Here is an 11,557-nt window from a genome sequence, read left to right on the forward strand (position 1 = left end):
CCCCCGCTCCAGGTGCAGGCGGGCGGCGAAGGCGCCGCAGCTCTGCGCCGCCGCCACGTGCTCGCCGAAGCCGCCGCGCAGCGCCAGGCGCTGCCGCAGGTCGCGCTCCTGGCGCAGGAAGAGCCGCGCCGCCTCGGCCAGCGCCGCCGCCTCGGCGGGCCCGTGGAAGAGGCTCTGCGCGCAGCGCGCCACGGCCAGCTGGCACCAGGCCGCGTAGGGCAGGCTCTCCTGGGCGCGCAGCTCCCGCGCCAGCGCCGCGAACTGCTCCGCCGCCTCCGCCACGTTCGGCTTCCGCAGGAACCGCCGCCGCAGCTTGGCCGACACCAGCCGGTACCGCGACAGGAAGTCCCCGTCCCCGCCGCCGCCGCCGCGGCCAATGGGCGCCGGGTGCCGGAGCACGTGGGCGGCGCGGGGGGCCAATGGGCGCCGGCTCCTGAGGCACGTGGGAGTCGCGGGGGGCCAATGGGCGCCGGGTGTCCGGGTCACGTGGCCGACGTGGCGCGGCGTGGCCAATGGGCGCCGAGTGTCCGGGTCACGTGGCCGACGTGGCGGAGCCAATGGGCGCCGGCTGCCGGGGCACGGCGGGAGGCGGCCGGATAGGGGCGGGACGGGGCGCGGCCTCCCCTACGCCCCGCCCCAAGGGGGCGGGACCAGGCGAGTGCTGCGAGTCCTCCTCCTAGCAACGGGCCGCCGGGGGGGACACGGGGCTGCGGGTGGCGGCGGCGGCTGCGCTGGGCCCTGCCGGGGTCGGTCCCGGTTCTGGTCCCGGTCCCGGTCCCGGTGCTGATAACAACATAGCGAGAGGTGGGGGTGGGGTCAGCAGCAGCAGCGGGGAAAGGCCAGAGCGACTTTTTAGGGAGCGGTTGTGCTGAGGGGGTCTCGCTCCAGGGGGCCCTGGGGTCACGCACCTGCCGCTGGGGAGGTGCACGAAGGGGCTGCGCTTTTTTTTTAAATTTAACACACAATGGAATTTCCTTCTGCAATTCCGCTGGATCTGCCTGGGCATGAAGGTCTGTCCTGGTCATGTCCCACGCTCGGAAGAGAAGGTTTTGGCCTTCTAGAGGCTCAGCAAGGACCCGCTGATCTTATAAGCGGAGCCTCCTTTTAGATGCCCTCCTCTTCCTCACGTCACTGTATCGGCTCCAGTTTCTCCTCATTCAGTCCTGTGCAAGTGTGGGTTTAAAAACCTCAGTTTTGGGGAGGGGGTGCTTGGTAGGATGGCGGCTCCAGGCCCCAGCGCAGCCCCATGTTCCCGGGAGACACGGCACTGGGGCGGCAATGCCGAAGCTCGGCTGCTGTCCCCTAGCGCATCGCCGGGGGGGGGGGGGGGGGGGGAACGTGCCGCTTCGGCCTGGGGAGAAAGGAGATCGTCCACCATACTCCCCTTTTGGGAGGCACCGTCGGGAACGGCGTGAAGGGCGAACGGCCCTGAGGCTGCCGATCGCTTCGTGCCGAGCCGCTTGCCTTGACCGTAAAGGAAACAGGATATGGTACGGGGCACCGGCTTCTCAGAAGTGAGCATCAGCCCCTTCGACCCTGTGGCTTTCTCTTTCCGTCTGCTTTGCTGCCAGCCCTCCCGCCTCCGCCTCCCCCCGAGACCCGCCACGAGCATCACGAGGCCCCGGCTCCTCTCACCGCACTTTTTCCCCCCAGCCAGGGAAACCTGCGCCGGTGCCGCGTGCCCCTCTGCTCCCGGGCGCAGCACGCGGGGCAGGTGCAGCGCTGGACTGAAGTGAGGATTTACGCTCTCTGTGCTGCTCTGACTTTTCTCTGGCGGGAAGATGTCGAGGGACGCCGCTTTATCAGGTGGAAACTTGACTGCAAGAGGTTAAGGAGTTTCCCTCAAGCTGCGCAGCGCACGCACGTACTCTGGTGTTGCGATGCTGAGGCTTCTGAACCGCACTCTGACTTTTGCTAGTGCTGATTGGAAGAGAACAGCCTTGTAACCTTTAATTGCAGCTTTCCACAGGAAGAGCTTGGCTTTCAGCATTTCCCCCCACCCCCATTAAAAGGAAACGTACCCCTCTCCCTTGCTCTCAGTGTGTTTATTAGCACCAGTGACAGAGGAGAGCGAGTCGTGTCCTCCCCTGAGTTTCAGGTCCTCCTTTGTAACAGAGCTAAAGTGAGATTTGGGGTTACTCAGACCTTGACTGGAAAGATCAGAGGATTCAGTCTTTAACAAAACATTTTATTCTCCCACGTATTCCTCAGGTGTTTGAATTTTACTAAAACAGTTCACAGTCTGAATGAAAATCCTCCCCAGTCCTAATTGCCCAGGCTTTGCTTGCCTGATGTGTGAATCAGTCTGCTTCTCCAAGCCTGCAGTCTTCTAAAAATGAGTGAACAGATGAGATGTGAGCATATGAAAGGGAAAAAAAAATCCGAGCAGGGAAATATCCTATTCTTTGGGAAGAGGATGGGCAATGAAGAATAATAAAGGCCAAAAACTTCCTTATCCCTTGCAGGCTCCATTTCGAGTCAGTGCGTAATAACAGTGCTTGAGCTGGGGACATCAAAGTCAGCATCTCATTCTTGAGGTCCACAGGACTCACACGAGCCTTAGGCGCTTCTGTGGTTCATCCCCTTTGGCCGATGGACCCCTGCTGGAGCAACGTTCCTGGCATGGCCCAAGCCCGAAACGAGTGCTGTGCAGTGGCCAGGCGAGGAAGCTGCCAGTCCCGTGTGAACACGCCAGTGAAATGGGCAAAGAAAAACCACTAACGGAAGCCCAGAGTCGCCTGTTTGAATACACAGAAAAGGGAGGCTGACACAGTGTTACAAGGACTGCAGTAAAAACATGAGAAAAAAAGTGTGCGTTGTCTTAGTTTGGGGTTGCAGGAGTTGTAACGTTTCCTCATGTGCCTGTCTTCCGAGCCCAGCAGTGCACATCTCTGAGCTCCATCATGGAGCAAAATATTCATCTGCTCCCCGGTAATGCTCTGAAAAGCTTCTCCCTCCCCTTTTCCCAATTCTTCTGCACTTCATCTTCTCCTTTTCCCATTTTGTGCTTTCTCTGGTGTGGAGGCAATGTGGCACTTAGACAAGATTCACAGCGGATTCCCATTCCTGTTCTTCCCTTCACTCCTCTTCCTCCCATCAAAGCAGCCTTTCTCTGTCCTGGGCTCTGTCCCTGCTCTTCCCTAGGCTGGGTGGAGGTCCTAGGCCAAGGTTGTTTCTCCTGTGGCACACCCAGCCTTCATTTTTCCTAGGAAATAATCTCTTCAGCTGTGTGCGCAAAGCTGGTATGGAAGAGTGAGGCCTCAGCTATTCTTTTCCTCTTCATTTACCCCCATGGGTAGCTCTAGCCCTGACGGTGCCAGTGGAAGAAACGTGAAAAGGTTCCAGTTTCTTCCTCCATCCTCCTGGCAAGTCTCATCTGGTAAATACCAGCAGTCAGAGCAAATCCTTGATGAGAACGTCCCATGCCCGAGACCTTGGCACCCACTGGAAGGCCTAGGCTTCGGTCACCGATCTGCTGTAGCTCAGCCCTCCCTGGTTCCTCAGGAGAGCTCTCTTCAGCTTGCCCTGGATGGTGCAGACCACAGCCCTCCGGAAGCTGCTAGACAGGAAAAAGAAGATCACCGGGTCAAGGCAGCTGTTGAGGGCTGAGATGCAGAGCACAAGCTCGTTAGCGAGATGGAGACCCTGCTGCCATGGCAGACTAGAAATGACCCCCACTTGCGCGAGGACGTAAGGAATACGGACAACGTGATAGGGGGTGAAGCATACGATGAAGATGATCAGGACTACGAAGGTCTTGGTGATGGCTTTCATGCTAATCCTCTTGTTCAGCTGCTGAGCATTCATTGAAGAGACTCTATGGAGCTTGGCAAATATCTTGCTGTAGAAGTAGAGGAAGAGCAGCAGCAGGATAAAGAAAGTGGCTACTGCAACCATGTTAAAGGCTGCTGCTACAGTGCTTTTGCTCCTGAAGTGGAAGCATTTATGGTCACAGGGTCCTTTTCCTTTTGTCTCAAAAAAGAAAGGTAGCATGAAAGCTGAGTGCACCAACCAAACCACCGCAGAGGCCATGGTGCTACAGGACACAGTGTGAATCTTAAACTTTTGGAGGGGCCGGATGATCTTCAGGTAGCGGTCCAGGCTGATCAGGCTGAGAAACGTGATGCTGACGTACATGTTGAGATAGAAGAAGGCCCCGACAATGTTGCAGAAGATCTGGGGGTCACTCTTGTTTTGATAAGCTATGCGGAAGGGCAGGCAGAGGGAGAGCAACAGGTCAGACAGAGCCAGGTTCCTCATGTACACGGTGATGGAGGTCTTCCGCTGCATGCTGCATGAGAACACCCAGAGCGCGAGGGAGTTGCTGAGCAGCCCGATGACGAAGATAAGGGAGTACATCACAGGGAGCGTCACAGACAGGAACCCATCTTGGATCTGACAGTAGGAATTGCTTYGTCTGTGTTCCGTGACCTCGCTAGCAGGAAAGGGAGTGCTTAAAGAGTCCATCATCTAGAGCCAAGGATCTGCAAAGAGAAACGCAGAGGGTGTTAGAATTGACATTTGCACAGACTGGCTCCACACGAGCATCATTCTTTTTATGATACACCTGGGTGGTACCTGGGTGCCCCAAGTCACTACAGACACAACCTTGCAGTCCCACAAACTTTTATACAAAGGCCACCAGCATGGCTAGTATGCRGAAAACCACCCTGGGGACCTAAAAGCACTAGTCTGTACAGGTTGACACGCTGGCTTTGGGCCAGGAACTGGCACTGACTTCTCTCCCATGTGGTTCACACCTGTAGGAGAACGTCTACAAAGAATCTGTGTGTTAAGCACCGGAGAGAAAATAGGCCCCTGTCCCTCAGCAGGCTGGTCCAGGAGGCAGGCAGCGCTCTCCCGTCCCAGCTGCGGTGACCGACTTTTCTCCTGTCTTCTTTCATGCTGTTCTGTGCTACCAGCTGTTAAGGAAGGATGTCAGACTAGACTGGTAGGAGTTGTCTGCTGCGTACTAGATAAGCACAGCCCCATCAGTAGCAAAATCTGGAGTTCCTCAGGAGGGGAAAACCACCTTTTGGTTGTACCTGAGCTCTCTGGGTATAGCAAATGAATTCAGGCTCTGTGCAGGGAGAGAATTAYGGATATCTTGACCTTGTTGAGGGATGATAACCAGATCTATCAGCGCTCCGTACCATCACCTTTGAGGCTGGGAAAKCAAGCCCATGCCTGGCTGTTCTTTCATTTCCACTCTGCTCTTCTCAGACACTTGGGTTCACTGGAGAAGCAGGGCCTCCTTCACCAGGCTCTTCCCYGTCCCCTGCCCGGCTTTCTCCTTTGGGCACATCCCTTCTCCCGCAGTRATCCCAGGTGCGTGCTCCTCGCGCAATGCAGGATGCAGGATCACCATCACCAGGACAAAGAGGCTCCAGCCAGACCCACCAAGGTGTTCCCCAGAAGACCAGTACCACTGGGAGGTATCTTGGGGCTAACATCAGTGTGACTGTATGCACTAGCTGCCACCAACCCTGCTCTCCCCCTTCCCGAGCCTGTGCTGTGCCGTGGGCCCGGCTGAGCCAGCTCTAAGCTGCCCGGCTCAGTGCACAGCCAGGGCTCTCTGCAAGGCAACCGCAGGAGCCGCCGCGCAGCGCTCTGCCTGCCGCGGCAAGGCTCTTCCCGCTGCCCCAGCTGGGCGGGTGAAAGCCAGCTCCGCTGCGTTCACGTGGGGCTGGCACGGGCTGAGCACGGAGGAGGGAGCGCGTACCTCCAATACCGTGCGTGTGCACGAACGCGCCRCGCTCCGCGTGCTCGTCCGTCCACCAGCCCCTCTCCCGTGAAGCGAGAAGGGCTGCGCGCACGCCTGTCCCTCCGAGCTCGCCTTTCCCATCTGATCCGATCCCCTCCGGCTCCGGTGGGCTGGTGCCCTCGCCGAGGCTGGCAGCTGGACCGCGCGGGAGGGTGCGCGGGCAGCGCTGGTGCCGCACGGCCTGGCCGTGTCTCGCAGCTCCGAGGAGCTGTGACTCAGGGGCTGGAGGAGGGCACGGCGCAGGCATGCGTGCGCTGTGTGCCCGGCTGTGGTTCCAGCCCTGTTCTCAGGAACTTTCCCCACAACCGCTTTTCCATCCGCGGTGCCGCAGGGCTCCGGCGCCCGCRGGGGCAGGCAGGGTCTGAGCTCTCGCTGCCACGGGGCAAGTCGCCGACGGCCCCGCTGCGGCCGTTGCTGGCACAGCCCGGTCGGGTCGCGCGGGGGGACGCCCTGCCCCAGCGCCCACGGCTTCGGCAGCGACCTCCCCGTGAGCACAGCTCCTCCCGGGCACGCGAGCTCGCGCTTCCCCTGGCCGGGGGCTGCTGGCCTGGCTCCTTCCCAGCCCCTCGCCCTTCGCTCCCTCTCCTGCTCTCTGTGATGCCGAGTGACCCGCAGCTGCAGAAACCTCCAACTTCCTTCCACCTGCTGCAGCTTCTCTAACGCCCTTCTCCCTGCGCGCACGTCCCCGGCACTGGCGGCAGGGCGCCGCTAGCCTCAGGCACACCAGGTGCTCCTGAGTCCCAGTGCTTTAAAACCACTGTGGATCAAATGCCTCAAATTCAACGCAGGATTTCTGGTTTGCTGCACAGGGGTGTTGCCAGCAGGGACCTTGTGGCCGCCCACCTGGATCCCCGGGGCGTCGGTGTGCCACTGCCACGTACCCGCCGCGGCGCCTGCTCCCTGGGGGAGCTCAGACCTCGGCAAGGGTAGGCGCCAACCACCGGGTGCGCGCGGAGCCGCGCTCGTCATACAAGCGTGCGCYGAGCGGCGTGTGTCATCCCGGCGTGTGCCGGTGCGGATGCCGTGTGAGGGGCTGCGTGGCAGCGTGACCACTGCACGCAGCTGGGAGGCTGTGCACCGATGCACGCGCTTCGTGCGCACCTGCACGGCCGCGGCACGCCAGGAGCCGACCGGCGGACACGCTCTCCTGGCGAGTCCGGCTGTGCCCGAGCGCGGCTGTGTGCGCAGTGCCCCTGCGCGGTGGCAGATGTGCCTGCCCGTCCCTGCCTCCTTCTCCCTGCCCAGCCCCAGCCCGTGCTTTTCGCACACCTGCRGCTCCTGCGTGACTGCTAGCTGGCTGCAAGAGCCCCCCGAGCCCTCTTCCCCCCACGCTTGCACAGATGACGAACGCTTCCCAGTGACTCATAGCGAGAAGAAAAGCCACCCGGAGTCACCTACCTCAGCACCTCTGCTCTGCTCCTTCGCCTGCCGTAATAGAGGTTCCTGCTCTTGCCGGGGCCCCTATAAGCCGGTGGCTGGTGACGACGACGTGTGTCCTCACCGGTCTCCGTGCTCCTCCCACGCGGGGCTTGTTTGTTTTTTCCCTTCCCGGCAAGGCAAGTGCACCTTGCAGGGGCACATCCTGGCGCAGGTTTGGCAGCGCTCCCAGGCACACCTGCGGTGGCGGCAGCGCGGAGAGGAGACCGGGAGCAGGCTTCGCACGCCGGCTGCGGGACGGCTGGAAACGCTGCGCGTGGCTTCGCCCGGGCGGCTCCTTTCGAAGGCACCGCGGGCTGCAGCACAGCTCTCCCTAGCTCGGCTCCTTCGCTCCAGAACGGCTCGGCTCCCAGCCGGAGCCGGCGTCTGGGAAAGGGCCCCGCGCCGCAGTGCGCCCAGCACCCACCACCCTCGCGAGCCGCGGGGACGCCTGGCACCCGGGGAGCGCTCAGCCCGCAGGGAGATGGGCCTGGTGGTATCCCACCAGATGCAGCCGCCCCACCGCTGCGCGCCTGGATTTACGCTGCAAGGAGSAGGGCAGTTACCCCCAGTTTTCGTCCTGTCCTGCGGAGTGGGAAGCAATGGAGAATGCAACAGAATCTCCTTGAAATTGCAGCTTTTCCCAGAGATCCCTGGCCTGCCCCCACGCTGGCCCAACAGAGCCGGCGTCAGCCCTGCTCAAAGCGCATCCCCGGCGCCGTCTGCCCCGAGCCTGTTGGCCAAAAGCTGCCAGGGGACATGTCAAGTCAGAGGGGACACTTGGGGTGGCCCCGAGCCCTCATCCCAGACGCCGAAAGGACGAAAGCCCCAAGAATGGAGCAGATTGTTCTGCGGAGAGTTTCCGTGTTACCGGATTTAGCTCGCAAAGCACCGTGACGTTCGCCCACGCAGATGCAAATTGCCGCGGTGGGCAGGGGAGGAATGCAAAGGTGATGGCAGTGGAAAGGAGAAATTATTTCGTAAACCGTTCTCCTCCACTGGCCGCAGCAGCCGGATCCAGCAAATGGAGCGGTACGGACCGCTTGGCCCGAGACGGGGCAGCGCCCTCAGCGCTGCCAGCTCTGCTCCRCAACCCGGGAAACGGCGGCCCCGGGAGCTGAGGTCGCTGAGCAAAGCCGGGGCAGAGCCGCGGAGGGCTCACGGTCGTGGGCACTGCCGCGGTGGGGCAGGGCACGGAGCGGGCTGGCGTCCCCTCCTGCCTCCCGGGAGCCCTTCGCAGTCCGGCGCCTCCAGAGCTCTCGGCACGAGAAAACCCTCGCGCGGCCGAAGCGCCGGCTGGGGCTGCGGGTCCCGCAGGCGAGCTGGGACCCCCCGGCTGGGCTCCAGGACGCTCCGGGACGGCGCGTGCCGTCCTCCTCCCGCTGAGCCCTTGGCACCTCACCCGAGCGCCTCCCAGCCCCATCTCCCTGCCCTTCGCGCGCCCCTCGCCTCTGCCCWCTGCAGCCTGCCGGGGGGCCGCCGTCACCCGTCCCCTGTGGCTTGTGCCACCCCTCAGCCCCCTCTGCCCTTGGCGGGYGTCGCATCCCCTGCGGGACATYGGCRGCTCTTACCCTGAGCGCTCAGCTTYYCCTCCTAAGCACCAGCTGTGGCAAAGGCAGAGCAAAAAGTTAAATAAAGCAGAGATTAGGCAGCGCAGAGAGGAGCAATCCGAGCGATTTAGCCCTTCAGGGCCGAACCCGGGGCTTGGGCAGGGCGCTCAGCACAGAAAAGTGTGGCAGAGCTACGTTAGGGTTGGTCCACATGGGTTTCTCCCGRCACAGGAGCTTCCTGCGTGCCAGGATGGGACCCCAGAGGGTCCCGTCACCCGCGATGGGGGTGCCTCCGCTGCTCGTGAGATGTGCACGCAGCTTGGGATGCGAACATTGAGAAGTCAGAATTAAGCTGCCCTGAAAAATAAGGTATCTCTGATCTACCCCTCCTGCCTCCCACTGCGCAGCCTCCCCTGCGAGAGGCTTTTGATCCCGTTATTTTTAGAACAGCTCAAAAGCAGGTCAAGCGACCGTTTGTGCGGGGCGCAGAGAGAACCGTACTCGTACTTATCTGTACGTTTGCCGCTTGGAGGGGACTCGCGCAGGAAGCCCGCGAGCGCTGCCGTGTCAGCAGCGCAGGCTGCCTCCCCCCCGCGAGCCCTCCCAGGCCCTGTCCCACGTCCCACGCGGGGGACGGCTTCCTTGGGGGGACGACGCCCCGGGCCCGTCCAGCGAGGGCTGGGGTGTCCCCTGCGTGGGTGCCCCCTTTCCCACTCAGCTTGCCGGGGCTGGACTGGGCTCCTCAGCACCCTGCGGCCCCGACACCGTCCCCCGGCCCGGGACCTGCCAGGGGAGGCATCACACAGTGCTGCTCCCTGCTACCGTGAGAAAACGCAGTTACGCTGGAAAGCACGGACAAGAAATGAGTAAGGGAGAGTGGTTTGTTCCAGCTCTGGAAATCCCAAAGCCTGGACAGTGGAAATCATGGGCTGCCAAACTTCGTTTCTCCGTCTGGTCCTGGTGTCTTGTGCTGCATCAGCTTCACCTCCAGATCCTGCTGAGTAATTACGTTAGAAAAGTCTAACCAGAGCCGCCAACCAGCAAGTACAGAAATAACTGCAACCTGAGACTGGCGTGGAAGTTCGAAAGTGCATTTCCACAATATCAGCTAGCTGCTGTCAGCCACTTTTAAACGTACACATAGGTATATTTATACACACACACTCACATATGCATAAAACACATGCAAGCAGTTTTGTTCCTCGCAGTTCTTGCCCGGCCCTTCTGGAGGGACCTGGCTTTGGAAAGAGCCTAAGAAGGTGCCCGCTGGGAGGGAACTCTTGGTTGCTGTTTTCGCCTGTGGTAGCCACGAGAGCCCAAAGAGAGAAGTGAGGCAAGGTTTGCGGGGCTGGGACATCCTCTTTCAGACCAGCTGATARAGCCGGGACCGCGGCAGCTGGGCTGTGCCTGCGAGTCCTCTTGTGGGGCTGGAACAGCAGCCGCAAGGTTTCAGCTCAGGCAAGGCCGGGACGTTGGCTTGGAGCAGACCATAGGTTTGGTCGGCTCGAGAGAAAAAGGTGTTCAGCAGAGCAGAGGGGTCGGTGGTGGTGGGAGAAGCAACACGGTCTTTAGTCCCGAGGGACAGATATTTGCRGCCGTGATTAGAGCGAGCGCGCCGCGCAGCTTCCGCTCGCAGTCCGTCTCGCGGCACGGCGAGGCGCCGCYGGGTTTGCGGTCCCTGCGCCTGCCGCGAGCCGGCGCTTGCAGGAGGAGGCCGAACATTGTCGAGCCGCAGCGACATCGTTAGCTCGGGGGATTTTTTGTCRAGAGTCACAAAGCGATGAGTTACGCTGCCCCTCACCTTGCAGTTCCCCTCGCCAGCTCTGCGGTACAAYCGTGAGCTAGGAGAACAGGTCAGGGCGGGTTTTTCTTATAGCTGCAGAGTGTTTGTTACGTGAACCGAACTCGGAGCCCGGCTGTGAAGCACCTGCACGGCGCCGGGAGGCCTCGACACCCGCGCGCCCGAGGAAAGCGAGGGCTGCTCCCCGCTCGCTCCGGAGGGGGAAGCGGGCGCCCCCCCCACCCCCACCTCTCGCTATGTTGTTATCAGCACCGGGACCGGGACCAGAACCGGGACCGACCCCGGCAGGGCCCAGCGCAGCCGCCGCCGCCACCCGCAGCCCCGTGTCCCCCCCGGCGGCCCGTTGCTAGGAGGAGGACTCGCAGCACTCGCCTGGTCCCGCCCCCTTGGGGCGGGGCGTAGGGGAGGCCGCGCCCCGTCCCGCCCCTATCCGGCCGCCTCCCGCCGTGCCCCGGCAGCCGGCGCCCATTGGCTCCGCCACGTCGGCCACGTGACCCGGACACTCGGCGCCCATTGGCCACGCCGCGCCACGTCGGCCACGTGACCCGGACACCCGGCGCCCATTGGCCCCCCGCGACTCCCACGTGCCTCAGGAGCCGGCGCCCATTGGCCCCCCGCGCCGCCCACGTGCTCCGGCACCCGGCGCCCATTGGCCGCGGCGGCGGCGGCGGGGACGGGGACTTCCTGTCGCGGTACCGGCTGGTGTCGGCCAAGCTGCGGCGGCGGTTCCTGCGGAAGCCGAACGTGGCGGAGGCGGCGGAGCAGTTCGCGGCGCTGGCGCGGGAGCTGCGCGCCCAGGAGAGCCTGCCCTACGCGGCCTGGTGCCAGCTGGCCGTGGCGCGCTGCGCGCAGAGCCTCTTCCACGGGCCCGCCGAGGCGGCGGCGCTGGCCGAGGCGGCGCGGCTCTTCCTGCGCCAGGAGCGCGACCTGCGGCAGCGCCTGGCGCTGCGCGGCGGCTTCGGCGAGCACGTGGCGGCGGCGCAGAGCTGCGGCGCCTTCGCCGCCCGCCTGCACCTGGAGCGGGGG

The 11,557-nt window shown here is 62.5% G+C and overlaps 3 protein-coding genes across 4 annotated transcripts in view; 1 reads left to right on the plus strand and 2 right to left on the minus strand.

The window, feature by feature from the left end:
* The window catches only part of DKC1 (dyskerin pseudouridine synthase 1), a 15,558-nt gene extending 13,568 nt beyond the window's left edge, over nt 1-1,990 (minus strand). Inside the window, exons 1-2 of the mRNA XM_026066269.1 lie at nt 1,869-1,990; nt 25-433 (exon numbers count right to left, since the gene is read on the minus strand). Coding sequence (XP_025922054.1) covers nt 25-433; nt 1,869-1,990 — 531 coding nt within the window. The remainder of the gene's footprint in view (nt 1-24; nt 434-1,868) is intronic.
* Nucleotides 1,991-2,180: 190 nt separating this feature from the next.
* Nucleotides 2,181-7,210, minus strand: LOC112966271 (probable G-protein coupled receptor 34). Of its 2 annotated transcripts, none has more exons than XM_026066219.1 (2): nt 7,163-7,210; nt 2,181-4,484 (listed from the first exon to the last, which is right to left on the minus strand). In XM_026066219.1, the coding sequence occupies exon 2, from the start codon at nt 4,468-4,470 to the stop codon at nt 3,454-3,456; it is 1,017 nt and encodes a 338-aa protein (XP_025922004.1). In that variant the 5' UTR covers nt 4,471-4,484; nt 7,163-7,210; the 3' UTR covers nt 2,181-3,453. The 2 variants fall into 2 exon arrangements, with proteins under 2 accessions (XP_025922004.1, XP_025922003.1); XM_026066218.1 differs by lacking the exon at nt 7,163-7,210 and adding an exon at nt 5,160-5,247.
* On the plus strand, nt 5,347-11,554 carry LOC112966290 (factor VIII intron 22 protein-like; the record flags this gene model as incomplete). The annotated part of the gene is made up of 2 exons (XM_026066270.1): nt 5,347-5,435; nt 11,125-11,554. Coding segments are annotated over exons 1-2 (519 nt in total), but the record flags the coding sequence as incomplete, so codon positions are not given.
* Between the last annotated feature and the right edge of the window lie 3 nt (nt 11,555-11,557).

The sequence above is a fragment of the Apteryx rowi genome, unplaced genomic scaffold (genome assembly GCF_003343035.1).
Source record: "Apteryx rowi isolate R43461 unplaced genomic scaffold, aptRow1 scaffold_24, whole genome shotgun sequence".
Taxonomy (NCBI): domain Eukaryota; kingdom Metazoa; phylum Chordata; class Aves; order Apterygiformes; family Apterygidae; genus Apteryx; species Apteryx rowi.